A 20,296-nucleotide genomic window follows, 5' to 3' on the forward strand; every position below is an offset into this window, starting at 1 on the left:
ACCATTGTAACATTGATTAAAAGCTTGTTTCCAAACTGCTTTGACAGACAATATAGTCCCTAAAACAAAAAAAAGTCTTCTATAAAGAGTCACTATATTTCAGGGCGAAAATAAAAAACGCAACAAGAAAACTTTAGAAACAAATGCAAAAATCCAAATGACACCAAGATGGCTTCTGAAAGATGATAAAAATAGAAACATAAATATACACATTTTAAGACAAGACTTGAAACCAAAATAGTTGTGAAATCACAATATTGAAAGTTCAGTAATTGACCTAAAGGAGAAAGATATAACTAGAAATATTACTTTTAAACAGTGATTACACTCCAAGTCTGACAACATAAATAAATAAAAATAAATAACGTTTGAATTTATTTATTTACAGGTCAACAGAATTAAAGGGTTGCCAGATTTGCTAAACTTCTCTCGTTCGATAACACCAGAAGGGGAGTTATCTTTTTCGCACCTGGCAACCTTGACGAGCACCGATGTAAACATGACAACCCGAGAGCGGGGACGACGGTGAGCTAGCGCTAGGCTAACCAACTTTTATGTTGTCAGTAAGATCGATCTACTCTCGGATACGTTATAAACTAACCAACAACAAAAAAGATCGTCCGGAAGAGTTCACGAAGGTGACGTGCGTGTTTTAAAGCCATTCGCTTGGCTGACGGAGCTTGCCAGAATACAAGCTAATTGTAGCTAGGGCAATGTCACAGATGGTTTTAACAAGTTAGCGTACGCAAATAAAGCGAAGTAAAATTGTTTGCATGAACTAAAGTTGATATGAATAAAATAACACAGCATGACATCAGTATTCCACGCATTGTCATGCATGCATGGTTTCTGTGGCTACCGTTAGCTATATTCCTGATGACCAGGGCTGGTAGATGGACTTGAATGTCACACTATATTAAGGCTTGCAGGATGGCTCAATGAAAATGTTAGCGTTATTAACCTTGAATGTCATACGATTTTACAATTTCAGGTTATTTGAGTCGGCCTTTTTATCTGCTCCTCCGGAGTCTAAACGATGACTACAACCTGACCGATGGACCACTGCACGCTTGGAGCAAGATCATGAATGACAAATTAGTTTTCTTGGGCCTGCTGTACTTTGTCCAGGGCATCCCATACGGCCTCCAATCTTCCCTGCTTCCCGTCTACCTGCGTGGTGCTGGCCATTCCCTGACACGTATTGGCTTCACCAAGATCCTCTATTTCCCATGGGTTCTCAAGGTGCTTTGGGCCCCTTTGGTAGACAGGATTGGCACCAAGCGGCGTTGGCTGGTGGCAACGGTCTCTGGACTGGCACTGACATGTCTCACCAGTTCTGCTCTGGCTCCGGAGATGCACATCTGGGGAGTAGCAGGAACCCTGCTCGCCATGAATACCCTGGCCTCTGTTCAAGATATTGCAGTGGATGGAGCGGCAGTTGGTCTGTTGAAAGGTCGCGGGGAGCTTGGACTGGGCAACACAGCTCAGGTTGTGGGCTATAAAGCTGGATCGGTGTTCGCTGGAGGCGGACTCCTGGCTGTGATTGACGTGGCCGGGTGGAGCTGGATGTTTATGCTGCTGACGTTCGTGTATGCAGGCGTGGCCCTCTTTGTGTGGGGGGCTCCTGTGTTGGATGAGGATTCTCTGAGGAGCCAACAGGCAGATGGCAGCAGAAGAGGAGGACAGGGAGTTGATGCTTTGATGCCATGGAGGGTATGGAGGAAGTTGCTGGCTGTCCCAGGCACCGCTTGGACCGTTCTCTATGTACTCACATACAAATTGGGTGAGTTTGATGTTTGAACAAGCACATGTGCACATATAGCTCATATATGTCAAAGTCATGACCCAGGGGTCCATATGTGGCCCACCTCAACATCCTTTGTGAGCTGCTAAAGCAAGTTATGTCATATTTCTTCTTAAAATCTTACGATTAGACTGTGATGTTTTTTGGCATGCATACCAAAAAACCTGTCTCTATCATGTTGATAAGCATATTTTTCGATAAATACATTTTTTCAGTACAAGGGGAGTTAGATTGTAGATTGCATGTGTGTACTCAAAAAGTGTCTGATGAGTGTATTGGACAGATAAATGACAAAGTCGAATATGTATTTATAGTGTGTATTGTATTTTAAAGAGTTATATTTTTGTTTTATTCGGCAACAAAAAAGAGTCTCCTCACAAACGCACACAAATTTTCCGATTTAAACATTAATGCACAACAGAGACGTACACGGATTGGTCTTGTGAATCCCAGGCAATGTAATTTTTTTATTGCTTTGGAAGGTATGCATGGATCAAATCCACCGCTAGATGTCACTGTTGGCGTGTCTATAAAATGATAGTCTTGGTATCGCACAGGAAAAAGTAGATGGTTACTAAGTCATGGCTGAAAGAACCCGCCTCACTGGTCAAGAGTCTGAATTAGGATGTATGGATTTAAATCAAGTAAATGTATTCTCACTGCAAAACAATACAGCAGTGAGCATATGTTTGTATGTAGGTAATTTTTTTTGTCACCAACAGTTCTGGGGGGGAAATGAAATTTAAGAAAGTTTATGATCATTTCAGTCAGTGTGTGTGGGTGAAAAAGTGTATAACTTTAGAAGCAAAAGAGGGATTACGGAAGGATTACAGTGTCTTTGTTTCATGCCGTTCCTAAACTGAAAAGCTAGAGCGCTTCATTCTGCTGCGTGTTTGTGTGTGGGTGGTGGAAATGTAATTGTATGTGTCCATTTACATAGCATTCACTTATATACACGTTAGAATGCTTTGGCCTTTTGTTTTGAAGTCATATGTGTGTTTTTGAGAGAGTGTTCCGTAATCGGATGAGCCTCAACAGACGACACTACTAGACAGAATATAAGGCTGGCTGGAGCCCCTAATCTGTCTCGGGGAGTAAACCCCCACCCTAAAGCACTCTCTCTGTCTCCCGAGCCCATGGGTGCAATCAGCCGCTTCTAATTTAGCTGTTTTCATCATTACTACTTTGCATTGCTGATTTATTGACATCGATATCACTTGTTTGCATTGCTCAACCTTAAAGTTTCCTCCTCACCTTTGCATGTAAAAGCAATGTTTTGTATGTAATAGTTTGGGCCTCGGTGCTGCAATGTTATTTCCAGTTAAAGACGGTTTTGTTTTTGTTGCAGTGATGTGGGTGTGTTTGTGCGAGACCGGTGATCTCCCAGTCTGGGACCCCCCCCCCCCATCACACCCCAATCGTCTTTGTTGGCACACAAATACGAGACGATGCCCCTTTTTCTCATCTCTGCCTAATGAACTCTTGAATTTGGTTTCCATTGAATGCAGTCTGAGCTGAAGTGTAACCTCTTGGTTAGCAGTAACTACAGACATGTCATGGGCATCTTGGCATCAGTGACAAGGGAAACAAACAAAAACTATATAAGCTTATCTTTTTTTTATGACTTCATAAAAGTGCATGTGGCTTGATGGTTATTCGTCTATATGTGCCCTGTCATTGAGTGGCCACCCGTGCAGAATTGTACACGGCCCCTCACCCAGTTAAGCACTCGTGTTCAGCACCATTGAAAAGTGAGCCCCCCCCCCAAATTAAATTTGTGGTCTGAACGAAGTGGGCAAATCTTCCTAGAAATGGCATCAAATCGGTATTAGCGTCCACCCTGGACTGTTTCCACAGACATGCTTTCGGAGCGGATGCTTGTGGGGGAGGAGAAGAACTTATGGCGACAGGAGGATATTTTCCAGAAGGCAAAAGGACTTGCAGGGATGGAAGGCTGATGGAAGGGATGAATTAATGAACAAGCACCACATGGTGCCCTGAGAGGGACAGAACAACATGAGCATAGAAATAAACACATTTGGCAATGTTGAAGTTGAATGTTGAACTTTGTTGGTGCATTTCGTCCTTACTTCATTGATCATATTTTATAGAATAAAAACGGTTTTATTTGAATGCCACAAGAAAACACTTTTCTTATTCAATGAACGCTCGAGTGGCGGTTATTGATCGTGTTGGCCCCTCAAAAATGCAGCAATGCTGTGATTTTCAGGGATTGCCTCTCTATTTTATTTTTCTGCAATTGAATGTTGAAGCTGTATTTATATATATTTACACAATATGTCTTATCTGCAGTTTTGGGAGTAGTGTGTGCAGTTACATTTTAACCACTTTCTTAAAGATGCATTATTGACCAAAATTGTTATTTGCGGTTATTACTAGGTTCATACCAGTTTAAATAATCTATCAATTTTTGTTTCCCTGCATTGGGAACAAACTAAATGCAAACCTTGATTCAGGTGAAAGAGGGTCTCCAAGTTCCCACTTAGCAGAACTGTGATGTCTTTTTATACTGTTTATATCATCCTCTCATAGAGGTCGACTTGCACTTCTTTACAAATGTACTTTGTGCACCTCCTCAATCTGCGGCAGAACTGAAGCAAATCAGTGTCTTCTTCCACTATGTCAAGGACTGTCAGCACACGTCTCGCAAATGACAAGAGGAATGAAAGGAGCCGCTTGGATCGGCTGTGTTCGCACCCACAACAGCGCCTTTTTCAAAATGCACCATGCTTGGTCTGTGAAGATACATTTGCGAATTAGAAGAACTCCATGACATCTGTACCGATAGTTATTCCTCAAACTAATATATGCAGAATATTTTGAAAATGATTTTTGCTCAGGTTGTAAAATGCTTTGTTTCCAAAGCTCTGAGAAATTCCTGTGCTGAGTGACTGAGTGTCCTCAGCAATCTCTGCAGCCTTTTTAACCTTAGCTACAACATGGACCTGAGAATTTGACCTCACTGTCCCCGCCGACCTCTCACCCTCATCTCGCCTTGCTCCTACCCTGATCCCTCTCCACACCCAACCCCCATGCATGACATATAAACAGTATATTGTAAAAACATGTGTGCACATCTCATGTCACAACACATGGGATAAAGGTTTGGTGTCGTGTTTTTTTTTTTTTTTTTTTTGTCTCCCTGTTTATTAGGTAAGCAGGGTTTCCGTAAAAGGTGATTCTGTAACAATCTCAGAGTTATATGGGCTTTGTGGTGGAACACATGCTCTCAGAAAATTATTTCTGTTATGAACACCAATCGAACTAATCACAGGAAGCGCTTCACCTCCTCTATGCACCATTTATGTGTTATAAAACTGTTCTTTTTCTGGTTTGGTGACTGGTGAATGTGTATTGACTTTGAGCTCTCAAAATAAACTGCAGGGGGCTCACTGGGTCTCAATAATATGTAACGTGTTATAAAAATCGGTCTGTTAGTTGAGTAAGTGCACCAGACAGTTAATGGCACCTTGACGACTACAGAGTTGATGTATTCATGTTCTGATCCACCGCAAGTCTTACATTGTAAGTTATGCCATTTAATTAATTAAGACAATAATATTAGGACACCAAATTACTATTTTACATAACCTCAACCCTTCCCAACCTTTACTCAATTAAATACTACATTTAAATAAGATATTTAATGTTCAGACTAATGAATGTTTTTTTCCCAGATATTAATTCATCCATCATGTTCAATGCAAAATTTGATGCCAGAAAAAAAGCAGCGACAGGAGCAAAAAAAAAAAAAAAAAAAAAAAGACTTGGTAAAAAAAGAACCTAACTGATGTCATACTCTATATGCGCAACTCACACAAACGCTGTCTAATGAATCCATATTTCAAATTATCTTTGGAAATCAACCATTCATTGTTATACTGTACTATATGCAGTACATTGTGACCAATGGTGTCAAAAGCTTTAAACTCCAATAATGTCACTCGGACAAAGCGTTTCAATACACTCGCCTCAATCTGTGTGTCACTTCCATTTTTAATATTAAAGAGTTTTGTTACTCGCGGTATATTTTTGTGGCATCTGTCTCTAATGTAAACACAAACAGTACAGTTTCTTTGAGCCTGACATCCTCCTCTGTTTCCTCCTCACTAACCTCGTAACAATATGTGTGTTGTTGTGCCCCTCGACCCCCACCTCCGCTCTTGCTTTGTCGCGAACTGTCTCCATCTCTGACTGCTCTCCTTTCTCGCTAGTCATATTTAACTCACATTTGGCGGAAATAAATGCATCATGATTGTCATTTCCGGCTTTCTATCAGCTTCTTTGTTGCCCCCCCACCTACATTCATCTTTTGTTCCCATTGTTTCTCTCATTTTATTCATTGCGATGACTTTCTCTTGGTTTATTTCTTTTTTCCTGCCACACTATTTTTGTTGCCTCCTCATTGATTCTGTCCTTTCCCCCTTTTCTTTCGCCTCTGCTCTGTTTGTTTAATCTTTGCACATCTAATGAAATCCCTGCTGAAATGGACAATCGTTGCTTTGAGAATATTAATAGAATGGAATAATCAGCGCGGGTGTGTTTGTCAGCACACCCCCCAACCCACATCTTTTAAAGAAATAATTAGTTGAATGCGGGTCCATGGAAGCTCTGAGCCCTGAGCTCAACAACAGACGAACATGTAGAGGAGCACGTGTAAACAACCTTGGCATTATGGGAATGACTGCTAGTTACCACTTAGAGTGATCAATGTTGGACTGATGAATTGAAAAAACAAATACCTACCTCCTGAATTTGTAATTATTTTAGCACATTTGTATCATGTAGCCAATTTCCCACTCCAAGAAATGGTAAATGGTGTGCCCTCTCAACTCAGCAACTAAACGATTTAATCAAATTAATCGACAACTACAATCGAGTAATCGTTTAGCGAGAATTTAAAATTGAACTTAAATTTGTCCATGTCCTGCAATGTCAGCTGTTTGTAGTTGTTCATGAAGACAGACTGATTAGCTTTAATTTTTATTAAAACAAGACATTTGCAAACACTTCCTTGTAGTTTGGGGAAACCAAAAGTGCACCAGCAACGGAATCAGTTTCAAAAATATGTTGAGTACAACAGCCTAGTTAACCCCAAATGTCTTCATGCGTCCTTCCCATGTGTGCCATGTTTTATCGTTTTGTTTCTCTCTGTCAATTATGCAAAAATCAGCCACTTCATAAACAAAAATATAGCCACTAGGATCTTGTATTTGCTTAATATCACAGAATCCAACTTTATTCATTCTTTTGTTTTATACTTATTTTTGTTAAACCAAATAATGGCACATGACATTTTCCCCAAAGGATTAACTTCGTCCTTAATCAAACGATTACTTTTAAAATTGCCTCTGCACAGTGTTTGACCCCCCGCAGTGTTTGTATATAGTGACTACCGGCTATAATAAGTGTGTAAACTGCCAGCAGGGAAAGATGAGTGACAGAAGTCTAAGAAAGACACATGTTAGCAGCACAACAAATCCACATTTCCTTCTCCACATTTCTTTTTGTTGGTTCGTCACACCACTGTTCAAGCTGTGACACACTCACTCTGTTCCTGCGCTCCCGATCATTGGGAGCGTCTCAGATTTTTTTTCCCCGTGCAGTCTGTTTCATGTGTCTCTCTTCCTCTTTCTCTATTTTTGTTTGTCTCCTGGCTGACTGAGTGAGCGAGTCGTTGGTTGTGTTGTGCGTCTTTGACAGCAACCTGGGAGCCAAGCTGTCACTCATGCAGCTCCTTGGTCCCACTGTCTTTCTGAAGTCAGTCTCCATTAATATAATAATGGCGTGTAGTCGGCACCACTGAATATTTTACTGTAATGTTCAGCAGAACATTACCCCCGCACTCAACACCACACAGAAGTGTGACTGCCTGACAGAAACTTTTTATTTTGACTGAAAGGTCTGTCTGATGTCTGCGTCATCTTGGAAGTTCTGGGGGTTTTGTTGTGTTATCCTTTTGGTGCGTTCGGAAAAGTGCTAGGCCTCTGTTTGATAGTGACTGAGGGTATTCTTTTTCTTGTCAGCCATCTATTATTGACACTTTCCAGGAATAGGCCGAGGTGCACCGCATGCCGGTTCGGTGTATGCGATTCTGTAGTCATCATCTCTTGTTTTGTTCACTCTTTCAGTCTTAACAACTTGGAATAACATTCTCATTGCAACTGACTGACTCTTTATGGAGGTGGTTTACATGCTTCGTGTTCTTAAAACATTTAAATATTGAAACGTGCTTATTATTCAGTAGTCAACCAAATCTAAAGTATTTTTTCTTTTCTATTTGTCCATCCACAACATCCTCCCCGCACCCCTAATTTCCTTGTGTACAGGCGAGCAGGGTGCAGTCACCATGTTTCCCTTGTTTCTGCTGGATCACCACATGAGCGCCAGGGAGCTGGGCTTCTGGAACGGCGTCATCGCCATGGGCTTCTCCATCTGTGGCTCATCACTGGGAGGTTTACTGCTTGCTCAGTTCAGGTAACCTTCCTCAGCATATGTGTCATTTGCTATCAAGACAAAGCTCATTTGTATTTCGCTTGAACTACAAGACCACATGCTCCTTGTACCTAAATGTATTCATTGCAGCAAAATAGTTATTCTGTGTGGATTGGTTTTAATTTCATAATCTAATTTTGTATTATTTTTTTATTTTGCATTTCTGAATGTTAGGGCACTTTGCATCACATGTAAATGTACACATAAAACCGGATGAGTTGTCCTTTGAAAGAAATAACTGGAAGACAAAAATCTGCATGAAGAGCAGAAATTTAGCACTAGCGATACAACAGTGATGGTGGTTCTGTTTGGCGATGTGCAGGGTCCTGTCATGACTGTCAAAATCACCCTCTTTATCATTTTGTTCTTGTAACTTTTTTTCTTCCTTTTGAGTTGTTTTTGAGGACACAACTCACTCTGGTGCCTGCTGCCTGTTTCACTACAATTTCTATGACACTCTCCTGTGTGTGTGTGTGTGTGTGTGTGTGTGTGTGTGTGTGTGTGTGTGTATGTATGCATGCGCGTACTGGCTCAGTATGTTCTGTAATTTAAGTAAACATAGCCTTGTTGGAGAACTCAGGGAACCCCCCCGTGTGGTGTGAGAACAGCATGAGAAGCAAATTACGCCCACAAACATATGTGTACATGTGCAAATATACACACAAACTCTTCAAGGCGCGCACACACAATGTTTATCTTCATTTTGAATATGCTTACCAACAGAGGCCAAATTTGAGAGTTTTTCTTCCCTCGTTATTGGCGTTAGGAAAGCTCCAATTCTTGGACATCAGAAGGATTCACCTGAGCAATTATCCTGTGGTGTGGACTGTTTTTCTTCGCTGATTTGCTCTGATAAAGATTCTCATGGACAATTACAAGTCTTAAACCTGTTCAATGTTCATGATAGCGTGTGGTCAATACAGAGTTGGGCTGAGTCTCACTGACTGTGTGATTGAAAGATGTCCCATTAGGAAGCAATTTGAAGTTGCCGAACACAAAAAGAGGAGCAACATTTTGAGTATTTGGCTCATATATGACAGACATTGGTATATTGACCATGTTATATACGACCATATCGTATTTAACTGTATTTACACATTGACAGTTTTGATCGGAGTAAAAACTGCTTAACACTGTCAAATATTAACCAGATAGTATAAATAAAACAATCTGCAATTATATTAAAGAATATAATCTCCCTACTTCGTGCATACAGTTTGGTTAAAGTCAAACAATCCTTTTTGAGAGCGTTAAGATATCCCCAAATGCAATAAATGATTTAACTGCCAACAAGGTCTGACAGGCCATACAAGTGACTTAATTTTATTTGATGCCATATAAAATGATATTTACTGACATCCTAGATGTTTTTTCTCTCCCTTAGATCATCACGCACACACCAACACACACACTGTCTGTTTGAGTGGCAGGTATCCCCTGAGTGATTGGCACTGTTAATCCTTGATGTCAAAAAGCAGTGTGGGTTCATGTGCATGCGTGTTTGTGTGTGTATATTAACAGTGATTAATTATCGTCCCCATGCTGGGGTTCTCGTTAGCTTATTGATTACGTCATGAACCAAAACCACAGGGGGATGATTTTCTTGCTCTAACAGCGACTCAATTAGTGTCTGGGGACTTGTTTACTTAAGCAACCGTGTGTGTGCTTGCTTGCGCGTGCGTGTGTACGTGCATTTCTGTGTGTATGTAAAACACGGAGAGAAACCGAGAATGTCTTGTCACTGTCAAGACAAAGCAAAAAAAAAAAAAATTCTGATCTCTGCATCATTTATTTGTCTCTCCTTAGCATCGGCGCGCTGATGCGACGTGTGTTTGTCTTGCGGACCATCAGCATGGTCTTCCAGAGCTCCTTACTCACGGTGCTGGAACCATCGCCGCTCATGAAAGGTGAGACAATACAGTCCAATTTTTTTGCCCATGCTTGAGGAAAAAAAAGGGTTGGCCCTAATTGTGCCACCTTAATTCTCTCTGGTTGGCTTGTGTTGTTCTGGAGTAGCTGTGGTGCATTTAAGAACATGTAGAACGATGGGAAAAATGATGACATGAGTGTTTTACCCCTATTTTCTTTCTTTTTTTTAGGTTACACCCCAATAAAAAATCCTCTTATATAACACGATAGATAAGTTGAGTCTCAAATGAATTCAAGTTTAAAATAGTTTTATGCAACACTAATGTTGATATTAATTCCTTCCAAGGGGCACAATGTAGAATATGATGGTGATAACTGTCTATAGGACAAACATAAGTAGTATAAGAAAAATAAAAGTCATATACATTATTCAAAGGAGGTTGGTGTTCTGTCTCCAGAGAGCCATTCAGTCGTTATTGCCTGAATGACACGTGATTGAGTCGCGCAGTTCATCTCAAAGCATTTGGGAATCAGATGAGCGCCATTCTTCTCCGCAAGTTGTCTGTTCCTCATTTCAGCCTCTCAGACTGAAATGAAGGCCTCCCCCCGCTCTTTAAAGCCAAAAAGAAAAAAAAAAATCTGGGAAAATGGAACCAGAAAGAAAAGAAAAGGGGAAAACATTCAGTTTCTGAATTTTCAATATTACATGATAACCTTCTACTTCCACGGCTCCAGTCTGATTGTTGTGTGTGTGTGTGTGTGTGTCTTGTGTGATTGAAGAGTCTTATTGTGCACAAACTCTGGCAGCTTGAGTGAATAATTCAGCATTCGCAGGAGCAGTGACAGATCAGCTCTGTGGTTCCTCTGTGTTTCTCACCGACACCTCTCTGCGCTTTCCCTTGGAGGATACACTACATGTGTTTTGGGGACAAATCAGGGGGTGGGGGGGGCGAACGTCGGCAGCGAGAAAATAGTTTTCCGCAGCGTGCTTTAAGTTCGGCGAGAGGTGTCGTCGCAAACACGGGCGGGCTAAAGATGATCTTTCTGTAGTTGCCTTGCCACTTTGTAAATGTTGTCTCCCTCAGGTATGGCCGTTTTGAGTATGAGCGTTCAACACTTCCTGGGTGGTCTGATCACCACGCTCACTTTCACTACCATGATGCATTGCACTCAAAGGGCTGAGGAGAGCATTCAGGTAGGAGTCACACCAGATTTTTTTTCCCTTCAGTGTGAGTTCACCTCCAGTCGACAATTTGATCTCTTCTTTGTTTCTTTGCACTTTACCCACACATCGTCTATCTCAGTTTAATTGTGCTGCTTTGGGATGTTCGGTGACTTCCTGCAACAACTAAAGGGAGGTAGTCAGGCAATTCCTGCCTGACAGCAGCGCACCCCCTGTCACTTGTCATCAGCTGTTTCCACCTGGAAAATTTCAAAAAATCTGAGCAGACCCAATTTCTATTCAGTGCTCCCTTTCTCTTTGACCCCGCCATCCCGCCCGCTCTGTTTTTGTCTCCCTCCTCACTGGAAGAGTCCCCCTCCCCTTCAAACCACCTCACTCCATTTCTTTGTCATTCTCTGGTCCTTTAAGTGCTCTCTTTTCCATTCTGACTTTTTCCCGCTTCTCTTTCGTCTTCTCCTCTTTGACATAACTCCTTTTGTCCCCGTCGTAACTGGGCCATCATTGCCTGGAGGTGATCCTTGTCATAGCGCAGCCATTCACTCAGTCAATCTCAAGGTGACAAATTATCATTTTAATTGCTTTAAGTGCAGAAGAAAGGCAGAATTAAAAAGGGGGAAAAAATCACAGCCCCTTTTGCTGACATAAGGATTGCAAGAACAAAAAAAACAAAGCACAAATTTATACTTTTAAAAGGTTCTCATGACACACACACTGCTTTTTTCGCCCGACCCTGTGTGTGTGCATGCACACAGTAAAGGGAAAGCTTTAGCTGGCCGTGCACACGGAAGTACAGTATGTGCCTGTTTTTCAAAGTACAGCTATCCAGTGACTGAAAGCTGATCGTGTGAGTGCCTGTTAATGACCCCCAGGAGAAAGAAACCAAATCTATGAAACAAGTTGCTTGGAATAAAGGAACGCCACTTAGATGTGATCACACAAGCTCCTCGGTGTGCTTGGTCACTCTAAGCTCACCACCGTCACTCATCACAAGTCTCTTCATGATCTCCTTTGCTGTGATAAAGTGGCGATGGATGGAACTGCTCTACTATGGCTGATGTGTTTTATTATGATAATAGAACAATACCCCTATTTACAATAGGCCTATGTGGTACAGCATTTCAAGTGTATTCGCTAATGAAATATGTGGAAGAAACTGCTCGATATTTATTGGCATTCTGCCCTTAGAAGGCTTTTGCTAACTGCAGAGCGCTTGGAAAGAAAGGGAAAACTGTACGAGATTAGGTAATATCTGTTATTTGCACTCCATCCTGAAAGCCTCAAGGCTAAGATCAGATCCTTTTCTTAGTTGGCTTCCATCCATCATCACAGTCCATGATCTCACTCTCTTCCCTTGGTGGTTTTTTATCCATTGTCGCTTTGTACTACGTTTTGTAATCATCTTTGTAACAACTTGAAGTAAATGTCACATTTGTCTTTGACAACTTTGTGTGTGTGACTACAACTAACAATCATTGTAATAACTAGATAATTTGTCGATTTCTTTTACAATTGATAAATGACTCCGATTTTTAAAAAAAATCCTCAATTGTTTGATCTTGATCAATGTATTTTTCCTCTCCCTACTTACGGTATATACATTTTGCTCTCATCTTGACCCAATATTTTAGGCGACCCACTACAGTTTCTTGGCAACTCTGGAAGTGTTGGGAAAGCTGATGTTCAGCGCTTTGGCCGGGGGTGTGGTGGATTGCTTCGGCTTCCAAGTCGCCTTCCTCTTCTTCCTTACCCTCTCTGCTGGGACAGCATTGCACGTGTGGACGGCCACTTTTACTGGTGCTCTCAGGGAACACCAACTCAAAGAGCAGCCCAAATGAATATCAAGCTCTGGACTATAAAATCTTAGGCTAGAAGTCCACACATATACAGGTATCTTCAATTATACCCTCTGCTGCTCTGCCATAAAAAAGATGCACGTCCACACACAGTGTGCACACAAATGCAATTCCTGCCTGGACTGTAATACCTTGCAGTGAAGGTAAAATAGTGCCACATGAGTGTGCAAAAAAAGCTCCTTGGTTGCGTACCTGTGTTGTGTGGATATTAAAAGGAGCACGTAAAGTCTTAACATAACTTTAGACATTGCTGCGAGCATCTAAACAACCTAATACTAAAAATAAGCTCAAGAGAATGATCATATATGATCTTATATTGGGTGTGCTACAAAGCACTAAAAAATTAGCATTTCAATTCCTCTTTAAAAAATCTTTACAATTAATGAGTTTTAAGTCTTAAAATTTGTTGTAGTGCGATAAAACTTGGAACAGCATCCATTTTGATGCGTGATGGGTGGCATGTAGTCCAACGATGCTCACTGTGCTGACACTTGAGATCCAGCACATTAAAGCTGTTTTTAATCATGCCATCCATTTTAATGTTCTTACTCCAATAAGAACTTTAGACAAAAGCAATATCACAAGCTAATAGATGCTTACCGTCCGTACAATGTATATGGAGAAATTTCATTCTCGTGAATTTTATGGTTTACAGAGTTAACTGAGACGCATGAGTACTACCTCGTATCAACAACTTATGGTAGGATGCACAAAATGTAAACTCTTGCCGCTGTGCTTAAGATTTAGTCTTAATAGACGCACAATAGTATTAATCAACAAAGCAGCAACTATCCAGCAGAGTTTTGTAAATTGCCGGGATGATGTTAAAAAGGAGCATTGCTTTTAGATGAGGAGGTTGAGGAATCATAATTGGCCCTCATAGGTTAGCAGTAGTGCTCTTTAAATAAGCTTCCTCCCGTAGCAAAGCTCAGCCTTATATGCTGCATGGTGCCATTTTGTCTCGGTTTTCCAATGGGAAGAAATGAAACGTGAACATTAATTGCAATAAGCCTGTTCTTTGAAACTTGAAAGATCAGTGCCACATACAATGCTACAATATTTTGTATTTGTGAATACGTTTCAGAAATAGTGTTCACTGTAAAGTACTGTATGTCCTATCACATATACTGTAACGCTCCACGACACTGTATACAAGCAATCCTGGTCAAGTCAGATGTTTTCCTCAATAGATTCTAAAACAAATGCAATTGAATGTATAATATGAACGTTAGTCTTAAATAAAGCCAGCATTCATTAAAACAAACACATGCTTCTAAAAATCAAATGTATGTCTACAAATGAGTATTAGATCCACACTGAAAAGAAATATACAAAGAAATTGTCACAATTACAAGGGAAAACAATCATATGATGAAATGTGAATACAGTCAAAATCTACAAAAACTACAACTGCAATGGCCTGGTTTGTTCTTTTATAATCCAGAGGCGTTTTTAACAAATAAGAAATAAAATCTACTCAATATATGACAGGGCTGCAAGGTGCCCGAATGGTTCGCACATTCGCATCACAGTTAGTTCTAAGGTTGGGTGTTCGGATCAGGGCTCCCTTCACTGTAGATGTAGTTTCTTTTCATTGTGGCTCTCATACTCCATCGATGTCACACTTGACATATTAATTACTGGTGTGGTTCAGTTGTCGTCATCTAACTAACTAAATCACCTGTCGCAAAGCACATCTCTTATCTCAACTACTGTGAGATTTGCGCTAAAAATAAAGCTGCTGGGTCAATTGCAGGTCTGTAGTCTTTTTTTGTGTCTATGCGTGCTTTCTAAAATTTGCCTGTTATTAATGGCATTTTCTACTCTTGGGGTCGGGGGTTCCTGGGCGGTATTCAGGGGAGAAGTCTTGCTTTGAATATACAACATTGCTCATAGCTGGTGTGAACAGAAGACTATAGACTCTGCACTGTGGCTGGCTGAGGGCTATAAGGATGAATAGGTCCTGTGTCACAGTATCCACGTCCCATGCAGCTCTAATGACACAACAAATGCTCTAAAGGGGGATTAGGCCGGCTTACACGGCCCCTCAATGCACCTCCACTTTAGACCTTCTCACCAAGTCTCATTATACTGCAGTTGTGTTTGTATAGCGAGATGGATGGACGATGCAGGTCCTGAGAGTGAGGGCTCTCCAAACAAGGGCTTTTACTTTCGTCACTGCACTAATTTAGTAAACAGACCTGTTTAATAAAGCAGGTTAAGTGTGCTTTCCAGCAATAACATGAAAATGTACAACTGCAATTCTGTTTGTTACAAAAATAAATGTTGAGTAACGCATTTTGCAAGATGAAAGAAAGCTTGCAAGAACTACTGTAGAAAAAAAAAATCCACCTCAAATTGTTGCAACTTTGGCCAAATCATTTCTAATCTCAGTTACAGAAATAAATGTTGAGGAACACATTTTGCAAGATGAAAGAAAGCTTGCAAGAACTACTGTAGAAAAAAAAAAAATCCACCTCAAACTGTACCAACTTTGGCCAAATCATTTCTAATCTCAATTCTGAAGCCTGTGCAAAAAAAAAATGAAGTGGATGGGATACTAGGACTGATGAGAGTGTGACCTCCCGCTGTGGTTGCCAGGTTGACAGATATCCCCCATGGAGAAGATGCATCTTTGAAGGCCACCATCCCCACCAAGGTTAGCATCAATAGATTTGATGTGCATGATGTCATATCACAATTCTAAAAGTTACTATTAACCCAACCGCTATTCAGTGAAAATTTTGTTCAAATATTACACAAGGCATTGTCCACTCCCTGTCATAATAGTATTATTTTGTCAAGAGATCTTTGCTTTCATCCACTGGCATCAAACAGGAGACCTTACCGACTGAACTTTGTGACATTCACTCTCTGCCAAGACTGATTCATGGATCCTTACCTCACAAACACATGATCACATCACAACAATGACACCAAAAAAATTGAACACAAACACGGGGCTTATTTTATGGTCTTCCAAGATTGGGAAGTGTTATTTGACAGTTCTCCAACTTACCTGTGGGAGGAAGCGGAAGGAGAACCAAGGAGCAAAGATGGAGGGGGTTGGCAGAAAAAGCAACATGTTTTAATCTCAGCAAACAAAGGTGTTGTATCGCTTTCACTTCCTCTTTTGTCTGTTTGCGCCCAAGCGGGAGAGAGGTGTTGGCTTTTTGCACTCCTTTTGTCCTATAGCAGAATGGCCTTCTGGGAAACTTGAGTGAGCAGGCGGAGGAGCCATCAGCAGCATCAGGTTCCACGTTTCCTTCAACGGTGTTTACATTTTGTTTATTTGCAGAAAGAATGATGGATACCTTTCTCCATCTTCACTCTCAAGCTCAACTGCTCTCAGTTTTGTCGTTTTCTTGTTTTCATATATGTATTTTTGCCATTATACTGTTTTACACCATTACAATTTCTAGATAACAGTCTCCAATACCTATTGCATTGTTTCTTTCTTTTCCTCATTAAGCAGAAAATTATTAGCAGTATACACCTCTCCAAAAGACAGTTCAAGTTAATTTCAAAGTGAAATAATTTGATTTTCAAATCAAAAATTACTTTAAATCGATTCTAATGTCTAATACTAAAATATTGACTCTACGTATTTACTCGAGCCTCCAATACCCCTTGATTTCTGTATAAACGCCAGGAATGCATTCATGTTGCTTTCTGGAAGGAAACATAAACTTTTGAGATCCTTTCAAGTACGTTTGTGTATTTGAAGTAATGGAAGCTGCTCTGTGGTCAAACAGATTCTGCTATCAAGTCCCTCAATGATGGCCAGGAATGTGACAAGCTGCCAGCTCATATGGTGTTGAGCCTGACTCACTTATTTCTGGTCTGTTTCTGTCTTTGGGCTCAGACTCTGTCCTTTCTAGATCCCTGTATCCTTGAAGTCCCACCACACATAGAACCCCCCCCCCCCCCCCCCCCCCCCCTCCTTCCCACTGCTCCATCACACACACCCCCAGCCTCATTTGGACCATTAAGGCCAAGACAGGCGAAGCCTCGTTGTCCTGTGCACACCCCACTTCTTGGCATTCATTTCCTGTCTGTCTATTTTCTGGTGCCCTCCATTTCTCCCACTCATCTCTTCTCCGCCCTCACATGCAGACAACCCGTCTGGACTAGATGTGGAAGACGCTCTGTGGCGCTCTTTAAAGGTCTGTCTGTTTATCTGGCTGACTCCATGCCTCCTGGTGATGGAGCCTATTTAGCAGGGCATGGTTTTAGTGGATTCAGCCCAAACTGTAGAAAACCAAATGTGGACAGTAATATGCATGCGCCATATTGTAACGCAGCTTGACATGGTGGCATTATAGTATATAATGCAATGCAACACCGCATAATCTTGTCTATGCATTGTAGTAGCGTACCTTGTGTCTGTCTTAATATAAAATTAGCCGACATGCTGATTTGGACTCAACTGAAGGTTTGCATGCCGACTGTTTGTAAAATGTTACTAACCACAAATATGTATTATGTGTGTGGCCACTGTATATCACAGTGACACAATGTTCTGCATTGGATGGCCAAGCAGATAGAACCATTACTCTGCTGTTTGACATCATCGGCTATTTCGCCCTGGGCCAAAAACACATGCGCATACACACACGTATGCATGAACACAGAAACTGCACACTACATGAGGAAATATGAAATCATGCATGCTGCAGCGCTTAGAGCTATACAAGCAGACACTACCAAGTATAGGCGCACACAGTGCTGTCCAACCCAATAATATTTTTGTGCATTGCTTAAAAATAACAAATGACAAACTACTCCCCAAATATTTTGCTCCTGTGTTGTCATGTGGTCAATCGGGGAAATAACCCTACATACAACGTGCTTCACAGAAAATATTATGTAGCCTATAAGTGGAGATCACTTAGAAAAGGAAAAATCTCAGCCAGTACCTTGAAAGCCGCACCATTGTTTTATCTGTGCAGTCTTTGAGGGAAAAAAGCTTACAGCGCAACTCTAGAGTGAAAAGCCAACTCATCCCCACCAGCGTTTGTTGTGTACTGCTTAAGCTTATCTAACACTAACACCCATCTGACAGCAGCTCCTTGTTGCTGCGAGCACCAAATTACAATGTTAAAGGAAACAAGGAAAGTTAAGGTGACAGGGAGAACAGGCATCGACACAATGTGGGCATGGCATGAAAAAAAGCGATGGATGTTAGACTGGGATCTATCTGGTGGGACAATCCAAGAGTCATCGATGACTCACAATGACAGCTGGACATGGATTTTTGAATCTGTGTAAATAGGATCTGCCCAATGCAGGCTTTTTTCCCAAAAAGCAGGCTGATGCTTTTTAGTGTGTGGTTAATTTACACATAACATTTACAAAATCCAACATAGTACATGGGATTCTTGAGTCCCAAAAACCTCTTGATGCAGGATATTTTGAAGGCTTGCTTGCAGTTATGCATTTCAAGCTGGATTCCAGCCACTCCAAATCAGTCTCATAAGGGGATGAATATTTATTTGCAGTGGCTTCAGAAATACATGCAGACACAGTTTTTAATTGTTTTATTCACTGATGACTGCAGTACTACTTTAGACGACCCATACTGAGTTCTGGGTAGGTGGTGGATGCCCACCAACAAGGCTGCAACATCAGAAAGGAAGTGGTGGCGTGATGTATTACGCTCAAATGGTAGGGAGCAAAATATGTCAAATTGACCTGTTCAAAATATGCAGACCACTTTCTCGTCACGGTACAAAGAGCGCTACACTTTTCACACACTGTAAAATAATGGTCACGCCAGACAATGCCACATTGACTCTTAGCTGCTGTCGAAAAACAGCCTGCACTTAATAAGTCACAAAAACGGTGAATGTGTTGTTTTTGCCCACAATGTGAACCTTTATTTGATTTATTAATTTTACAATTTAAAAAGAATTCAAACAAGTGTGTGTGTGTATTTGTGTGTGTGCACGCGTGTGTGCGCGTGCGTGTGCGTGTGTGTGTGTGAACGCATCACCTTGTCCAATTCATCAACTCTTTCCGACAGGCAAAGCGGGTTCCCGAGATGGTGATGGCAACTCCGTTTAATTGGGGTAATCGACGCGCTTTTAGGGACCTGCCTATTAGGAGAAACCCAGTGCACACATGCACAAATACGCACACACGAGCACACTCTCGCCTCTCAACATGGACAGAGACAAGCAAAGTGACAGCTCTTCCTCGCCACCCAGTGCCTTTGTGCTCTCTGAATCAGTCTGTAGGAATGTGAATGTGTTGTGATCTTGGTCACACTAACAATGTTTAACTGTATAGTGGGCTTCTGCACTTTATTCACCTAGACAGTGCGTAGCTGAGAAATTGAGATGGTGAGACTAACTCATGGTAAAAAGTAGTTTCAATTGCAAAATTTTAACACACTGAAACAGAATGATTTGATGAACAATCAAATCATTTCCATTTATTTTGAGGCAAAAGGAACAGCTGTGATGAATATGTGTGTGTGTGTTGTGTGTGCACATTTGTCCATTATTAGTTATAAATGAGGAGCATGCTCAGTATCAGACTCAAACAATGAACAAGACTTTTACTCATTGTCTGAAGCAACAATGAGCAACTGTTTTATCTGGTCTGTGTTATTGTTGTTTTAAGAGAACGAGGGACGTGAGGATTAGACACTGTCTGACTCTGCCTAACCCCCAACCTCATGCATACACACACGTGCAGCCCAAGCTTGCAAAATTTCCCCTTTCACATGCTTTTTCAGTGTTTTACATTTTAATCTGATTTGCAGCCACGTCATGAGAACATTTGGCTGTAGATTGACCTGTCAACAGATATCAGATAAAGAATGAATCACATCCAAGTTCATGATGCATCATATAAGAATCTGGAAATGTAAATGCAACACTGAACGTAGCCATTTATATTACAGAAACGGATGCAAACTATTCAAGTTATTATCGGTCAGCACCTTCCTTGTGTTCGATTCCTCACAAAAACTGCAGTCCTTCCGTTATGCATGCATTCTGAACAACATAGGATTATGTCTCTAGAAGCGAAATCATTTAGACAATAGACCTTTTATGTTTCCCT

General features: G+C 41.1%; 1 protein-coding gene across 3 annotated transcripts; it reads left to right on the forward strand.

Annotated features, from left to right (window-relative positions):
* Window positions 1-446: 446 nt before the first annotated feature.
* Window positions 447-19,654, forward strand: slc33a2 (solute carrier family 33 member 2). Of its 3 annotated transcripts, XM_088376579.1 has the most exons (8): window positions 483-638; window positions 992-1,783; window positions 8,155-8,302; window positions 10,127-10,227; window positions 11,275-11,384; window positions 15,827-15,884; window positions 16,254-16,332; window positions 19,251-19,654. In XM_088376579.1, the coding sequence occupies exons 2-8, from the start codon at window positions 1,084-1,086 to the stop codon at window positions 19,273-19,275; spliced, it is 1,221 nt and encodes a 406-aa protein (XP_088232705.1). In that variant the 5' UTR covers window positions 483-638; window positions 992-1,083; the 3' UTR covers window positions 19,276-19,654. The 3 variants fall into 3 exon arrangements, with proteins under 3 accessions (XP_088232704.1, XP_088232705.1, XP_088232703.1); XM_088376578.1 differs by lacking the exons at window positions 15,827-15,884; window positions 16,254-16,332; window positions 19,251-19,654 and adding an exon at window positions 13,001-14,975 and having other exon boundaries at window positions 447-525; XM_088376577.1 differs by lacking the exons at window positions 15,827-15,884; window positions 16,254-16,332; window positions 19,251-19,654 and adding an exon at window positions 13,001-14,975.
* The last annotated feature ends 642 nt before the right edge of the window (window positions 19,655-20,296 follow it).

Source organism: Syngnathus floridae, chromosome 5 (genome assembly GCF_059516105.1).
Source record: "Syngnathus floridae isolate MCC-2025c chromosome 5, RoL_Sflo_1.0, whole genome shotgun sequence".
Taxonomy (NCBI): domain Eukaryota; kingdom Metazoa; phylum Chordata; class Actinopteri; order Syngnathiformes; family Syngnathidae; genus Syngnathus; species Syngnathus floridae.

Excerpts from the sequence above, each read along its gene's own strand:
- slc33a2 (XM_088376578.1), top strand. The coding sequence starts at position 1,084 with ATGAATGACAAATTAGTTTTCTTGGGCCTGCTGTACTTTGTCCAGGGC. Across the intron at positions 8,303-10,126 it reads TTACTGCTTGCTCAGTTCAG|CATCGGCGCGCTGATGCGAC; the intron begins GTAACCTTCCTC and ends GTCTCTCCTTAG. Across the intron at positions 10,228-11,274 it reads ACCATCGCCGCTCATGAAAG|GTATGGCCGTTTTGAGTATG; the intron begins GTGAGACAATAC and ends TGTCTCCCTCAG.